Raw genomic sequence first — 18,265 nt, forward strand, 5'->3', positions numbered from 1 at the left:
GTGTTTGGCTTGAAATCTCCGCTCTGGAGTTCTCATAGGCGGTGAATTTGATTATGTAGTTTTAATAAAGGTCATCCTCTTTTGGAGTGTTTTCCTCCTTTTTATAAAGTTATGTAAATATTCTCGTGCTAAACAATGAAAGGCTAAAACAATGAACACATTTATCTCCCAAGAAAACACGAAAAACTAAAAAAATTGAGAAAAAGAGAGAACGACTTCAGATCTCCAATATTGTTCGTGAAGCATAAGAAACAGAAACTACTTTTTGTTATACCTTAGAAACCTCCCCAAGCCCTGAATGAAACAATAAATAACAAATGCTAGATTGTTTTTTCTTTTTCAGTTAAGTACTAGTTTCGTATAATTCTACAAACATAGGCAAACATCATCAGGCGGTTTACTCTCACACGTTATTTTCACGTGTCACAGGCTGCAAAGCAATAATTTTTGGTAAATTTAAGTTTTAACTTCACTCTTTACCTCCATCAAAAAAACTGCTTAAAAAATGGATTTTGTTCTTTTTTAGTTTAAAAAAATGTACAAAACTAGAATATTGAACTTGGATATCACTAATTACAGTAGTTTGAATGGGGGGATACTGAAAAAAAAATACAGCCTTGGAAAAAAAATTTCAACATAGCTAACTAGCCAAAAGTGTCTCTGAAGGTACTTATAAGGAACCGCCATAAGAATTTACTAACCGAGAAGTTTTAGTCGCCACGGACGCTCTATCAATGGTTATAGCACAGAAACTGGACATCCTTCTTAGCTGCATTATCAGTTTTAGTCGCCACGGACTCTCTATCAATGGTTATAGCACAAAAACTGGACATCCTTCTTAGCTGCATTATCAGTTTTAGTCGCCACGGACTCTCTATCAATGGTTTTAGCACAAAAACTGGACATCCTTCTTAGCTGCATTATCAGTTTTAGTCGTCACGGACGCTCTATCAATGGTTATATCACAGAAACTGGACATCCTTCTTAGCTGCATTATCAGTGTTAGTCGCCACGGACTCTCTATCAAAGGTTATAGCACAAAAACTGGACATCCTTCTGAGCTGCATTATCAGTGTTTCGCTTCAAACTCTCCAACACTTTTCTTCAACAACGATTTAGTTTGTTAAAGAGAGATGAAAGTAAAAAAAAGAAGGTGCAAACAAGGCCATATCCAAGGGTAGGAAGCTACGGGGTTCAACCCCCCCCCACCACAAAAAAAACAAACAAATTACGTCTAACTCGTAAAAACGTAACAAAAATGCATATAAACAAATTTTATGCATTTCAAAAGTTTTATTTGTACTTCCCCTCCTCCCCCCCCGAATAAAAGCCCGAAAACTCCCTTGTGTGCAACACAACAACATTAATAAGCTTTTGGGTATAGCTTTGGCCTATATACAAACGTTAGGGGGGGGGGGGGTCTGGAGTGCAGTTAAATGGGAAAGACATGCACAATTTTTCAAATATAAATTTTTTGAATGTAATGAAGCATGAAGTATATATTTGGAACTTTTTCGTTATTTCACTATCACTACTTTTTTGATTTGTCATTCCGTTAACTTTCTACCATTAGCGTTCTAGATCTGGAACTAGATATTTTCGAAGACCACTGCATTTCCATGACGTACAAATAAGAGTTCAAATAGGGATAAATCCTTTTATTACACAGTGAAAAACAATGATACAAATTCTGGGTATTTCGATCACACACACAGCGACCGTTGTCAGCAGATAAACCGTTTTCACTGTCCAGTAAAAGGACTTCAACCTACTTGAACTGTTTTTTGTACGTTCTGGAAGCTGGAACTAGTTTGTTTAATTGGCAAAACATAAAAAAAACACCTAAACGTGCTATTAACAATAAATTTCTATGAACTTTTTATTATAATTTTTAATTAGGCAGAAGAAAAAAACATGCATCAATATTACTGAAAGTAGTAGGGGCATTGAACAACAATGGTAGCTACCAACTCGTACAATCATGGGCGTAGGGAGGGGGGGGGCGGGGGGCCGCGGCCCCCCAAGACCTTGAAATTTACATTAGATATGGCTGAAAAAGCAGATGGTGTGGAAAAAGCAGTTGATAAAACTCCATCACACTATCGACTGCCACCCCCTAGACAATATGCTGCCTAATTCTGCCTACGCCCATGCGTACAATCTCTATTTTGGAAAAGGAAAAGTATATAAAAGCATGCCTCTTAAACACACACACCCCCCCCCCCTACTAACAAAAGCTACCGATATCTCTAGCTGAAAAAACGGTCGGAAATAGAATTGAAAAAAAAAATTACAAGCAGCCCAGCTTGAGTAATTAACTTCGATGTCACTATTTTAATATAGAGCTTGGGTAATAAACTCGGATATAATTATTTGTAATATAGAACTTGTTCAGAGAACATATCTTCAAGAAATGGGTCAAGACCGCTAAGCTTGTTTTCATTTTTAAAGTCTGGCTTAAGAAGCCAATTTTCTTCTAGTGTGGGGAAACAAAAGTACTAGGTAACCAAAATGATTAACTTATAATTCTCAGAAACGTATCATTTGGGCTGAAAAAGATTCAAAAAAGAAAAAAAACAAATTCAAAAATTCAGGGAAAAAAAATTCAAGCTTGGAAAGAAAATGCAGCTTATCTAACTTAACTAACCTGACCCTAAAGATAAGCAGTAGGGCACAGACAAAAGAATTGAGTCTATGGCCATCTCTCTACGATTTTCCAGTGAACTGCTTGCGTTGGGGATAAAAGAGGGCACATCAGTCCTATCCATGCAAAATATGCTTGTCTTTTTTTCGAGGAAGGGAACAGGAAGTCTGTCGTCAAAGGGCTTAAGAGGATGACGGTTTCAATGGTGCACTTCTTATCAGGATGTGAGGCTCTGCAGAATTCTCAAAAATGTGTTTCTGTAGTTAAAAACTATTATTATGCTGAATTTGTGGAATAGTTACTATTTCCGAATTAGTGTCAATTTAGATTTTTTTTTTCCATCACTGGCGAATTCTTTGGAAAAATGTTTTAAAAACTTTGGTAAAAATGGTCCATGGTTTGCTCTTTATTAGGTTGCTGCAGCCATAATTGCAGACTATAATCCTCCAATCAAAGGTTTTCAACGATGGTGACTTTATTGCGTAATTCATATGGTTTACACTCTGCCTTACACCTGCCTGTTCTCTGTAAAGTTAAGTGTAAGGCAGAGTTCCATTCTATCACCAATATTTCAACCCAGTTTGCTCATCACGGTGATAGATTCTGTTCGTCGCGACGCGAATGCAGTCTCACGGGTGAATCCTGTAAGAACACACAACGATTGAGACTTGGCTCTGATATTTCTCTTCTCTCTTACTACCCAAAAGATGTTTAGGTCTACCACAACTTGGACGTGTGACCTTTCATGAACGGTAGTAAGACTAAACCAACGTAAATTTTGCTTCTTCCCTTATAGCTCAACGACTTTTGTTCAATAGTGATGAATTAAAGAAGTAAGAGAGTTCAAATATCTCAGAATTATTCTTCCACAAAATTCCATTCAATCAGAGTTTTTTTTGCCAAATAGTGTTGGCTGGGTTTGCTTTCAATTTCCTTAGAAATGTTTGGAGAAATAATAAGGTATCCAAAAGTTAAAGCGTAGAGTTTTAATAGTAATTTCTGTTATAGTCAGAACCATTTCACCAACAGGCTAGAATTCTGGTGGTCTGTCAAAAGGAAACCTGATTAATTATTCATATTGAGATTGTTGAGCCTTAGTTGATATAAGCATGTGAAAGCTTGATGAAAATCTTTAAAAAAATCTTTAGATAGCTTCCTTTTTATTTATTGCTTAAAAGACTCTAGTCGCTATCCTGGTACATACGGTCCCTAATTATCCAACCAAAATTGCTCACGACTTTTTAATCACAGGGAATATGGTTTTGGACGGCCCCATAGTTTTAGTATACCGTAATGAAAATATTGTAAAATAAAGAAACACTAAAAAAGTTGGTATAGGCCTAAAGAAGGACATGTGGAGAAGGAAACATGTCAAGAATACAATTCATAATTCATAATAATATGCAGTATAATTGTAGCTAACAAATTTTGCATGCAGTTTCTCTAGGCTTATAACAAAAATTGTATTGTGCAAAGATCCGTACGGTAATTTTACCCTGATTCACCTTGTCAGTAGGCCTATTCTTCGAACTTCTATGAAATATCTTGATCACGGTTTCACCGCAGTAAAACCCAAGAAAGTGTTATTAATAGTTCAAAGGAAGAAGTAAAGAGTAAAGGGGGCTTTTTTATTATTATTATTAAGAATAAGGGGGCTTTGCACTCATTCCCTTATCTTTAAAATCTTAAAATCGTCTTGATTTTGTCTTTATTTTATTATATTTTCCATATAAATTCTCTTTCTTTCGTTTTTGAAGCTATACCCTATCAATGTTGTTTGTTCAGCTCTAATATTAGGACATGTTAAAATTACCTATATTAAAATATCAATTCAACCATTGAGGAAACTTTTCTTTGCCTTGATATGTTGTTCTTAACGTCTGATCTGAATAAGAGGTTTTTACCGACATATGTATACTACGGTCGTGAGATAGGTCACACGCTGTTCCTGTAGTTTTACTCCATATAGATTTCGCTGATAAATTCTCAAGGATAACCAAGTAAAAGATTTAATGAAGGGAAAAAGTTATCTTCTTTATGAAGAAATGCATAAAAAAACTTTTATTTAATTTATATTAAATAGTGTTTGGCTGTTCTCCTAAAAGGCCAGTCTTTACTTTTCAAAGCAAATTCCCATATCAGATTCTCCGCAAAAATCTAAATTTATTTTGAAATCAAAGCCAGTAAAGTCTAGTTTTACAAATGGGCAGAAAGAGCAACCAGACTTTGCTTTTCCCGCTTTAAAAGAACTTGAACTTGAACTTTTCCTGCTCAAATAGCAGGGAAATTTTTACTGAAAAAATTTCATTTTTACTGCTTAAAATAGAGCAGTAAAAAATGAACTGGCACTAAAAAACGTGCGTTCTAAGATATTCGGAAATCATTAAATTAAGATTTGGTCTAAAGTTTTCAACTCTAGAGTCCTGCAATATTGCATAGGTTGAGGTGTTATGCATAGTTCCAAAAATTATTTCATGTACAGTGGCGGTTCTGGCCTCTCTTGTGTCCGGGGAAAAATCTTGATAGGCCCCCTCACCCTGTCTCCCAAAAATTTTCAAATTTTAGAAAAAATTCCATTTATCAACAAAATTTTGCCAACTGCGTCCTCTACGTTATTTTATAAAAATCAAATTTCAAAAAACAAAATTTTTATAACAGTTGTATTATTTGTTTGAAATTCTTATAACCGTTCTATAATTCTTGTAAAATGATTATAACCGTTATATTATTTATTTGAAATTCTGCGCCCCTAAAATTTCCGTGCCCAGGACAAGTAGGATTTTGACGGAATTACGCCCCTGTCGAAATAGGTGATGGAATATAAATTAGCTAAAAAAATAAAAGTGAATCTTGGCACAGGATTTCTACTTGTAGCCGTAGACTATGAAGGAAATTTTACGCAGGATATAGGGGAAATATTCCACTTGTTTCGTTTTGTACGGCAGTAGTTCTACGTTAATTTGCCGAGCTTTCATTCGCATACCTTCCCTAAGGGAAAAACCAGGTAGTCCAGTAAAACTACGAAAAAAAAGGCCAAACCTCAACGTTTGAGCAGCAGAAATGTTTTTGGCCCCCCCCCAAAAAAAATGCTTAATAACATACCGAAAATTGGCCAAAGAAATACCCTTTTTTCAGGGAAAAGAGGGAAAAGGGGGGATCTCTAATTTATATTTCTGCAAATTTTCTGGGTTAAAAGGTCGTTTCCAACTGTTTCGAATCCAGGGTTACCGAAAATGACCTCAGAATGCGGAAATTCCATCGCTTAATACCCCACTTCCATCCAAGTACAGAGGGGGATGAAAAATCAGCATATTAGTTTCTGCAATATTTTTTGGATTGAAAGGTCGTTTCCTATTTGTTCAACCCTGGGGAGACCAAAAATGACAACAGGATTGGAAAATTCCATCACTTAGTATCCTATTTCCCCATTTATTTTTTTTTTCAATTATGCATTATATTTTTATAATTCCACAAATGGTATTTTTACCCATTCTGGCCTCGATTAGGGGGGATATGGGGTATTAAGTGATAGAATAGTGATATGGGGTACTAAGCGATAGAATCTTTCAAATTTAATGTAATTTTTGGTCTCCCCAGACTCGAATTAATAGGAAGTAAAAAAGTAACAAAAATGGGTACAATTTTCTTATGCATTTTAAAAAGTTCTTTTGTACCCCTTCGCCTCCAACAAAAATCCTGGATACGCCCTAGATAATTGATGTTAAAGAATCCTTTGGCTATTCGCCGAACAATTCTTTACTTCTAAGATTTTTTCACCCTAGCACACGCCTGAGTTGAGCAACATTTCATATATTGCTCCAAAACCAGATTCCTTATAATTTATAAAGCAATTCTATTCTCATCATACTCAGCTTGGGCAAAGAAGGTCACTTTCTCCTTGGAATTTTGCCAAAGCCTCCAAGGACCAGAGAAAGTATAAAAGTCAGTCAAGTTAGATTTATTATAGAACAATTCTGAAAAATGCCTGTTATTTCAATAGATTGAAGTAAATTTTGTGATATTAATTGTTTCCTCTTTTTTTGAGAACCACAGTACTCATTTTAATATAACAAAAACTTGAGGAAAAACAAATCTTCAAGGATAGGTAAATTTACGAACTAATAAAATTAAATTTATAACAAGTGACGGAGGAAAATTGAGCGCCTGCCAAATAAATCTTAGGTTGCAAACGAGTTAGCATGGTTTATCGTCTGTATTGAAGTAATTAATAATGTAAAAAAGAAAGAATAAAAAGCAATACAACATATCGTCAAAATTACCAGGAAATGAAGCTTCAACATTTTCATCAAACATTTTACTGGAATAGCCCTTCTGGGTGTATAACAATCGGTGGTACTTACGCATGGGCGTAGGCAGCATTAGGCAGCATATTGTCTAGGGGGGGGGGCAGTTGTTAGTGCGATGGAGTTTTATCAACTGCTTTTTCCAAACCATCTGCTTTTTCAGCCATATCTAATGTAAATTTGAAGGTCTAGGGGGGAAGATGCCCCCCCCTGCACCCCCTCCCTACGCCCATGTATTTACGTGTTCTAGCAACCACGCTCTTTTCTTAATCTGTAATGAACCCGGTTTTCCAGTGTCCAGGGGGGGAAAATCAGCTCAGCAAGAGCGAGATGTTTTAATTAATAGTTAATACATAGAGGTGGTTAGGTTAGCTAAGCAGGTATATTTTAGTTAAATATATAAACAACTAAATATATATAATATAATTAAATATATAATCGAATATATTTAAATGAAATATTTAAAATATAGAGGTGGCTAGGTTAGGTTAGTTATTTAGTATAATGCGCTCCGGACGGCCTACTTTTCATAATTCTCTGTTGTATTTTCCATCATTTTGTTACTAAAGAATTATATTTTCATTATATCTTGGTATATTTTGTTAGGATTAGCCTTACTTCACTTCTTTGGCGTGGTCGCTATAATACGTAATTACCCCAATGGTAATTATTAGATATAATAGCCTAATTTTATAATTTTCAGGCTTTTGACATGCTTCAAGAAGCAGGCTTCAGCTGCGTGGCCTCCTGTGGTTCAGGTACAGCATCGATTGGACCCAATGACCTTAAACCTGGTATGGACTCTGAAGAAAATCGATGGAATCACTACAACGAATTCGTCTTCGTAAGAAATTAAGGACATGGTAAGCAGCTTAATTCTCTTTATTCCATGTTGGAGATTTCAGATGGGCAACAAAAAGACCCGTATCTGATTATCATTTTAATTTAATTTTCAGTCTAAATGTTTTTTTTTTATTCTATTTAGACACTGTAGATACATACGTAAGAATTTATGTCACGGCTCGAGAAGATTCCTCAGAACGATTGGAAAACGATTGGAATTATGTGAAACTATAGTAGTTAGGGAAACATCACAAAACCATGACCTTTTGGGGAGTGGTCAGACTCTGAGGCCTTTGGTGTACCCATAGTAGACAGAATATACAGTATCGACAAAAGATATACTCTCCATTAAAAATAAGTGACACAGATTTAAAACTACACACGATTCCTACTCCGCCTTAGCGCACGCGCGATTCCGATGTACACATCACGAGAAGCCTATGGAAATACCTTGTTTTTTTGTCCGACCACTAGCAACTAAACTAAGGTTCTGACGTATATTCCCAGGGTCAGTACGCGCGATATCAAATGTGTCATATTTGGAAAAAGAAGACGCTACAGTCTACATTGAATTTGGCAACCCTGACTAGGGTTGTACCTTAACTTAAAGTACACCTGACTAGGTGTACCTTAAAGTATGTTACTTGAAGAACTAAGGATAGTAAAAATGAAGTTTGATTCTTCAGATGAGTCAAGTGGAAATTTCCAAAGCCATTTAAGTCTTAAATTATAAAAAAAAACAACCTAAACTCAATTTTTAGTGAAAAGACCTTTATATGTAGTTAAGTGATTTTGACAATTACTGGCACCAAGTTTGAAAATAAGGAGCGTGCATGGAAAACCAGTAGAAAATAAGTTAATCATCTCAACCCAATTGCGCAAACAGGAAAAACGTGTGATTAACATTCTGGGGAAAAAAAAATTCTTCATATCTACAAGCGAAAAGCATCGCCAAGTTCATAGAATTAGCTTCTCCTTATTTTTGTTTTGTTTCATGGTTCAACATGGCAACACCGTCCGCAGAAACTTTGCACAGAAATGTTTACCTAATTATTCTTGTAACAACCAGAAGAAAATCATAGAGAATGCCAGTTTTCAGGTAAGAATAGACCAAATATGGAGCCAGGGGGCAAAAGATGTTTTTTTTTTTATGTACTTTTTGGTCTCCTATTTAAATATATTATTCTATTACATTCTAATTTCACAATGGAATAAAACGATAGAATTCGATTAATAAAACTGAATAAAACTTTAGAATTCTTAAACGTTAGAATGTAAAATAAAATCTTTCTGCGGAACTTAAAAACCACAGTTTATATAATTATCCAGTAAGTTTATCGCAGATGATTTCTGGCTCTTTATTCTCGGTGCGAACAAAAAGCTCCTCCCACTTATTTGTGCACTTATTGTCCACTTATTGGTTGAGCCGGCCAAGTGGTTTTGTCAGTACTTGTTCCGTAGGTCATTATTCTTTGTCTATCCGTGAAAAGATGTAATGCCGTTTATGTTTATAGGTTCTCTGGAGCACTCGCACCTCGGTCCGGGTTTTTATAAGGGGTGAGATAGGGAAAGATCATACTGCTAATGATAAAAACTGTGTTAAAAACTAAGCTGTTTGTTTCTTATCCATAAGAATACTATGTTTTTAGAAATGCAGTTTTAATATAAACATTTTCAATAAATTTATTACAAATCTTTACTATTGAACTATTTTTTTCACACTTTGTTCATCTTGAAGGTTGCTGATAAAATCTTATCCCTAATATTTAATTTCCATCAATTGTTTCTATGACCATTTTATAAGGAAAACAATTAATTCGATTTCTAGCTATACTGCGTGATGTAACTAAATACGATCTTTATGTTCGGCTTGCATGACAGAAATCCTGGTATAGCGAAAAATCTTCACGAGGTGATTATCGACTATTATTGATTATCATGCCTACTGTACCTTACTGTACCACAGAAAGATCAAGATATAAAGATAGGTTTACTTATAGTTTGAAGGGGAAAAAGAGGGGAGTGAGAACTCACATTATCCTTGGGGTTGAAAAACTACCTATATCCTTAGTATTTACGTGGAAATCTACTTTATGAGAAGTTTCAACTTGGGCAAAAAGGTCTAGTTTACGCTATTCGATATACGATATAGACATCAACCAATACGATTTCGATTGATATCGACACGACATCGTTTGATATTCGAGTGAATATCGGTGCAGGTTACTTAGGTGCCGGTGAAGGTTTTCAAAATTTATTTCTCAGAAATTTCAGTTCAGGTTAGAAAGGTCTATGCTATGGATAGAGTGAATATCAGTATAGGCTACTTAAGATTAGGTATGAAGCTTTATTTTGTAAGTAGTCTTAGTTCTCAGCCAAAAGGCCTTGCTATAGATATGAACTGAAATTCAGGCGAAATTTTTAATTAAAGAGCAATGGTGTCATGCATTTCAACTTCGGAGCAGGGTTACCATATTTATTCCTAAAACCTATTTGGGGAGTTTACTGCTACAAAAAAAGAAACAACTTCTATAGTAGCCAAAAGTGTTTTGTTTTAAGATTAATTTCAAATTGACAAGCCCCAGCCCGGTCCTGAGAATTTAAATTTGATAATAAGACTTCATATTAAAAAATGTATTCTTTTATTCAAAATTTTTCAAAAAAAAATTGTCCAAAAAATCCAAAAATTATTAAATTAAGAAAAAATTTCTGAGAATGAAACATTAAGAAAAAAAAATGAAAAGTATAGGTATTTTTCAGATTTTTATTGAATTTTAGGGATTAGAAATGGATCGGTTCACCAGCTTTTAACTTGGCCATGCACTTCAAATTGATTAGCTCTAATCCCGTCTTTAGAAATTAAAACTTTACACCTGTGAAAGTGCGATTATAATTCACAGATTTTTATTGGATATTTGGCATACGAGTCAGGTCGATTTGCCAATTATTGACTCCGCCGTAAAGAACCAGAACAAATTTTATATATTTTTTTTCATACGATCCCAATGTAATAGTAATAAAACACAATTTTGTATTATTATATTTGCAAAACGTCAGCGATATCTTTCTAGCATCAGAACTAAAAGTATCTAGTAAATAAACAAAAGATAGGAAACAGTTTTATTTTTTTTTTAAATGGCAGACGGTGATACAGAACCAAATCACAGCTTTTGGTTCTAAAGCATTTCTAGAGGCGTTCCTCTGACTCTTTATTGAATGGCCGAAAACACAAGCAACGATCTGGCCTGTCTGTCACGAAAAGTGTTACAGCAGTGTGTTTCTGATGTGATGTTATACATAAATGTCAACCTTGTATAAAGCTCTTTAGTCCAGTAACTAGTATAAGGTCAACCTTTGCAATCGATGTATCTAAAATTCAGTTGAACAGACGAAGAAAAGAGAAGAAGAAAATTCAATAAAGATAAATATTCTTTTTTCAAAATTGTTTTATCTTTTGCCATCCAGGTTTAATTAGGGAAAATCGACAAAAAAGATAACATAATTTATAGCGTTTAGGGAATAATCTAACACAAAATCTTTGAACTAAGACAGTACCAAATAAGATTTTTCGGTCTAAATTTGGTGTAGAGGGATACTATCAAATATAATAGATAATTTCTTAAACCACATTGGCCTGACATCACATAAAGAAAGAAAAACGAGCAAAAATGGGGTTTTTATAGGCCAAATGAAGATACTGAAAAAACAAAGCGAATATTTCGAGAGGACAAACGCCTCTCTTCTTCAGCGCGAAACGAAACGATGTATCAATAAAAGCCGAAAATTAAAAGATTTAAAACCAAATACCTAACAACCATAAAAGCGAGTTATTCGCCAATATCCGCGATTTGCACAAAATCCAGAAAATATGATCTGCCATCGACGGATACTAGCGAACAACTGAACAAAAGAAAGGAATCAATTCATTCACTCGAAAAACAAAAACAAAACGAACCAGCAATTAAATAAGTTGGAAAACTATGTCATTTGATTTCGGATTTTAATTAAGGCATTTCTTGCAGACACCCTTTGAGACCTAAGGGGTTGTTCACGTGTTTGATTAGATGACTGAGAAAGTGGTTCAAGGTTTATTTCAGGGATCACTAAAGTATCGGCTTCTCTTTTGAGAAAACCGAAATATGACTCATTTATTCTTAAATCACCGGAATCTCTGTTTAAAGCTAGACCTAAATGTTGGTATTTATAAATTTCAACAGCTTCTCTGTAGTGCTGGACAATACCCTTATCATTCGAAATAAGACTAGCTTGATTAAACAAAATAGTATGGTCTGGTTTTTCGAAAATGTGCTCTGCAAGGGCATAGTCAAAATTTTCCGGTTTTTTCCGCTTTTTAAGTGTATTATTAATTGAGCTAGAATGCTGAGTTAATCTATATGTTAGTCGCTGATTAGTTCTTCCAATATACAAAAGACCACACGAACAAGGAATTCTGTAGACACCGGAGTTTTCACCTATCGGGATAGGGTCTTTTCCTTGATAAATTTGGGACTTGATAGTTTTTCTGGGTCTATAATAAGTGTAAATGTTATTTTTCCTTAGATTTTTTGAAATGTGGTCTGAAATCCCTTTAATGTATGGGAGACCAAGATAAACTGAATTTTCCCTTTGATTTGTGTTTTCTGTGGAACTATCTGATAATCTTTTAATGCGTTTTGCAATTACAGAATTTATTAAACTAATTGGATAAGCATTCCCAAATAAAATATCTCTAAGGTGGTTGAGTTCTAAATCCAAGAAACGTGTTGAACAAACTTTCAAAGCTCTATCAACTAGAGAAGTGACAACTCCTCTTTTCACAGCAGGAGAATGATTGGAGGAATAACTTAAGTAACGGTCATTATGTGTGGGTTTTCAATATACACTAAACTCGAAACATGAATCATTTCGGTGCACCAAAACATCTAAGAAAGGAAGACGCCTCTCTATCTCTGATTCCTGAGTAAATTTCAGTTTTGGATCCAAGGAGTTGAGCAAGTGAAGAAAAGAACCCAGAGACTCGTCACCATGCTCCCATAAATAAAAAATGTCATCTTTAAAACGAACCCAAAACTCAGGCTTACAAGAACCATGCAAAATAGCCCTTTCTTCAAGGTCTTCCATGAAAATATCAGCCTGTATTGGAGAAAGGGGGCACCCATGGAGAGCCCATATTTCTGTCTATAAAAAATGCCTCTATAATGAAAGTAAAAAGAAGTTCTATTACAAAGGGCTGTAAGCGAAAGAAGTGTCTGATTCGAAAGAGCAGAATTTTCTGATATAGATGGGTTAGAGTTAAGTTTTTGCTCCAAAAACAGTTCGGCCTTTTGAGGATCACAATTGGTATACATTGAATCTGCATCAAAACTGCCAATTCTTGTATTTGGTTTAACAGAAACTTGCTTTACCTTGGAAACGAAATCAGTGGAATTTTTAATATAGGATTTTTGAGCCTGAATAAGTGGGCGAAATATCACTGATAAGAATTTTCCTATTTTTGCTGTAGGAGAATTAAAAGAAGAAACAATGGGTCGAAGTGGATTACCGGGCTTATGAACTTTAGGAAGACCATAAAAGTGAGGGGACGTACAACCGCGTGGGTAAAACCTTTTGTACAACTGATCTGTAATTTCACCTTTTCCTTTTAGATAAGACAGCTCTTTTCGGACTTCCTGTACAAATTTTTTGTGGGATCGGTAGCTAATTGTTCATATGTGTTAGAATCATTTAAAATTTCTCTGATTTTTTTTGTCGTAATCATCTGAATCTAATACAACAACAGTATTGCCTTTATCGGCTTTCGTAATAATTCTGGAATGATCTTTTTGTAGTGCGTGTAAGACCAAGTGTTCATTTTTACTAAAATTTTTTAAATTTCGATTATTAATAGAAGGTGAATCCAACAAACTTTCAACAAATTGCGCTCTAACCTCAGCAATCTCTCCAATCTCCGCACGAGAGTCATGAAAAGCACCCTCTGTGTTCGCAATAATTTCACTATAAGGTATTTTCGAAGGGGTTATCGAAAATTTGAATCCTTTCGATAGAACCTGATTTTGCTCTGTTGTAAGGGGCGTGGAGCTGAGATTTATCACAGCAGGACCAGGAAACGCATTTGGGACAAAAGGTGGATTATTAGAGAGTTTTTCAAACTTTAAACGGTGTAATTTCTCGGAAAGTCTTTGTCTAGAAATCCTAAAATCATGCTGAAAAGAATTTTCAGCAATAGCCTTAATTTGAAGAAAATCAGCATAAGATAGCGTACATAATACTTTTTGCTCTAGCCTGAAAATATCCTGATTTAACCGGTAGCGCTTGCTTTTGCAGTCGCTAATAACATGATTTAAAATACCAAACCCTATACGTTCTGTAAATTGCCGTTCGTTACGTGTGTTTAAGTGAAGTGAAGGTCGCATTCACTTGGGTAAAATACGGTTCATTTTACAATTATGAAGAAAATATTGTTGATTAATCAAATTAGCTTTTTTTCTCACAAGAGATATGAATGTAGTGACAACATTGGTTGAATGCTCCCCATAAGCATGACGAAGATAATTTCTTAAACCACATTGGCCTGATATCACATAAATAAATAAAAACGAGCAAAAATGGGTTTTTTATAGGCCAAATGAAGATACTGAAAAAACGAAGCGAATATTTCGAGAGGACAAACGCCTCTCTTCTTCAGCGCGAAACGAAACGATGTATGAATAAAAGCCAAAAATTAAAAGAATTAAAACCAAATACCTAACAACCATAAAAGCGAGTTATTCGCCAATATCCGCGATTTGCACAAAATCCAAAAAATATGATCTGCCATCGACGGATACTAGCGAACAACTGAACAAAGAAAGGAATCAATTCATTCACTCGAAAAACAAAACGAACCAGCAATTAAATAAGTTGGAAAACTATGTCATTTGATTTCGGATTTTAATTAAGGCATTTCTTGCAGGCACCCTTTGAGACCTAAGGGGTTGTTCACGTGTTTGATTAGATGACTGAGAAAGTGGTTCAAGGTTTATTTCAGGGATCACTAAAGTATCGGCTTCTCTTTTGAGAAAACCGAAATATAACTCATTTATTCTTAAATCACCGGAATCTCTGTTTAAAGCTAGACCTAAATGTTGGTATTTATAAATTTCAACAGCTTCTCTGTAGTGCTGGACAATACCCTTATCATTCGAAATAAGACTAGCTTGATTAAACAAAATAGTATGGTCTGGTTTTTCAAAAATGTGCTCTGCAAGGGCAGAGTCAAAATTTTCCGGTTTTTTCCGCTTTTTAAGTGTATTATTAATTGAGCTCCCAAATTTATCAAGGAAAAGACCCTATCCCGATAGGTGAAAACTCCGGTGTCTACAGAATTCCTTGTTCGTGTGGTCTTTGGTATATTGGAAGAACTAATCAGCGACTAACAGATAGATTAACTCAGCATTCTAGCTCAATTAATAATACACTTAAAAAGCGGAAAAAACCGGAAAATTTTGACTATGCCCTTGCAGAGCACATTTTCGAAAAACCAGACCATACTATTTTGTTTAATCAAGCTAGTCTTATTTCGAATGATAAGGGTATTGTCCAGCACTACAGAGAAGCTGTTGAAATTTATAAATACCAACATTTAGGTCTAGCTTTAAACAGAGATTCCGGTGATTTAAGAATAAATGAGTCATATTTCGGTTTTCTCAAAAGAGAAGCCGATACTTTAGTGATCCCTGAAATAAACCTTGAACCACTTTCCCAGTCATCTAATCAAACAAGTGAACAACCCCTTAGGTCTCAAAGGGTGTCTGCAAGAAATGCCTTAATTAAAATCCGAAATCAAATGACATAGTTTTCCAACTTATTTAATTGCTGGTTCGTTATGTTTTTTGAGTGAATGAATTGATTTCTTTCTTTTGTTCAGTTGTTCGCTAGTGTCCGTCGATGGCAGATCATATTTTTTGGATTTTGTGCAAATCGCGGATATTGGCGAATAACTCGCTTTTATGGTTGTTAGGTATTTGGTTTTAATTCTTTTAATTTTTGGCTTTTATTGATACATCGTTTCGTTTCGCGCTGAAGAAGAGAGGCGTTTGTCCTCTCGAAATATTCGCTTCGTTTTTTCAGTATCTTCATTTGGCCTATAAAAACCCCATTTTTGCTCGTTTTTCTTTCTTTATCAAATATAATCGTGATTTTATCAATAATATTTGTTAACTGTTGTAAAGTATTGCTATGATTATAATGGTGATTTGGGTATGAAATTAAATTCAATACTATTTAAACTGGCTGACATCTCTTGTTAACAGCATAGAAATAAGAATAGTAGATGGTAGTAGATAGTAGAAATCAGAATAAGAATAGTAGAACAGACTGATAATTACATCAATGCAAAATTTGAAGCTACAATGCACCGTGGATGTCAGCTGAGTGATGGGTAGGCTGGATGATTGGATCCATTAGAAGATAAATAGTCAAAAATCACCATGCTGTGCAATGTTTGAAAAAAATGTTAAAATTAACTGAGTTTTTTTCAACCCTTTTAACTCTAAAATTATTTTTCTTGCTGGTTCAGAAAGTATTTACAAACGGTGTGCTCTGAGAAAAAATAGAGCAGAGAAACGATTAACTTCAAATCCGAAAAGTTACACAAAAAAATCGAATGAGGTAATAGGTATGAAATAATGCCATACGTTAAGCTCTATTTTAGATTTTCCTCTTATTTAGTATGTTTCTTTTGGTTTTTGAGAAACAATCCTGTCAATTCAATCAAATGCAAAATTGCAGAATTCACAGCACACATATTTAGTAGTTTTATACTCTAAAAAAATTTCACTGTATATGAATAAAATGAGCCTTTAAAAAGTCAACCTAAAGTCCACGTATTTGCAAATTTAGTGGTTTTACCTCCAGAATGCGAGATTGAACCATTGCTTTGTACATTTATAAATGTATATTTTTTGAAAACATATATATTTAAAACGCAATAAATTAATTTCGATTTTTATGGAGTTATCGTAAAAAATGACAAAAAATTTCACCTTGTTGTCATACCTACTTTTTTTAACCAATTTGACTGATGCTCATTTTAATATTCAAATTAACTACATTTTTGATGCTGAAACTTATAAAAAAAAAACTACCAAAACCCTGGTCATTTTGCTCTCCACGCGATTAGTGTATCAAATTCAAAACAAATAACGTCTGGGTAATTGTTGGTTATTGGGAACACACTCAAGAATTACGCTGTGCACTGTAAGACAAAAACCGGTTTTTCAATGGGTAGTCCCAATGAAATATACCAAAATATGATGAAAATACAATACTTTATTTACAGAATAATGGGATCTACTGCATAAAATCTTTGAAATGAGACCGCCCAGATATCCAGTTCTGTAAGACAATTAAATAAAAAAAACAAGTTTTTTTAACTGAAAGTAAGGAACGACGTTAAAACTTAAAACGAACAGAAATTATTCCGTATATGAAAGGGGCTGTCCCCTCCTCAACCCCTCGCTCTTTACGCCAAAGTTTGACTTTCTCACGACTCTATTTTTTTCAAACAATAAAAAACTTTAGCCTAAAGAGCGAGGCGTTGAGGAGGGGACAGCCCCTTTCATACGGAATAATTTCTGTTCGTTTTATGTTTTAATGTTGCTCCTTACTTTCAGTAAAAAAAACTTGTTTTTTTTATTTAATTTTTGAACGTTTTTGAATTAATGGAGGTTTTGAGTTTGGATCACCGTACATCAATAATTAAAAAAAAGACATATCAATTTTACTTTTATTTGGTTAAATGGCTTTCTCGAAACCTGTTTAATTTTATTTACGAAGGTTTTTATTAGTAATAAATATACGGAACTTACGAATTAACTTACGTAACGAACCTCTATATTCTTATATTTCTAATACGTATATTAGAGGGTTCGCTCTCTAGACAATATCTTGCCATTTAAGCTAAAATTCGAATTTTGTTCCAATTATTTAAAAATTACTCCTTAATCACAACTGCCGTTTATTAGAATAAAGATCTCTTATAAAAGTACTAAATAATCTTTGGCTTAAAGAGCGAGGTATTGACCAGGGGATGAACCTAATCATATACGTAATGTTTCCTGTCGTTTTAAGTTTTGATGCTGCTCCTTACTTTCAGTTAAAAAAACTTGTTTTTTTTATAAATATAATTTCTGATCTTTATTTAAATAATGCTGGAAAATCCGGCGCCCACTTCATAGCAATGTCCCTTTTCCCATGAAAAATTCCTTCATGGTAAGATCCTCCCACATAACCCCCAACCCACTCCCCCCCCCCTACGACAAAAAAATATCCTCTCTGAAAACGCCTGAAATCCTATCTGAAACGTGATAACCAATACTATATGTTAACATTGAGTAAAATTCAGAACTTTCAGCCCTCCCCCGGGGACTTCGGGGGATTAAGTCATCCTAAAAGACATAGTTATCATATTTTCGACCATGCTGAACAAAATGGC

General features: G+C 34.5%; 1 protein-coding gene across 1 annotated transcript in view; it reads left to right on the forward strand.

The window, feature by feature from the left end:
- Nucleotides 1-18,265, forward strand: part of Ktl (BTB/POZ domain-containing protein Ktl) — a 29,641-nt gene that overhangs the window by 8,886 nt on the left and 2,490 nt on the right. The window contains exon 2 of the mRNA XM_089087474.1: nt 7,652-7,811. Coding sequence (XP_088943600.1) covers nt 7,652-7,804 — 153 coding nt within the window. The 3' untranslated portion in view covers nt 7,805-7,811. The remainder of the gene's footprint in view (nt 1-7,651; nt 7,812-18,265) is intronic.

Source organism: Artemia sp. Qi Xiang Cuo, chromosome 4 (genome assembly GCF_049724085.1).
Source record: "Artemia sp. Qi Xiang Cuo chromosome 4, ASM4972408v1, whole genome shotgun sequence".
NCBI lineage: Eukaryota > Metazoa > Arthropoda > Branchiopoda > Anostraca > Artemiidae > Artemia > Artemia sp. Qi Xiang Cuo.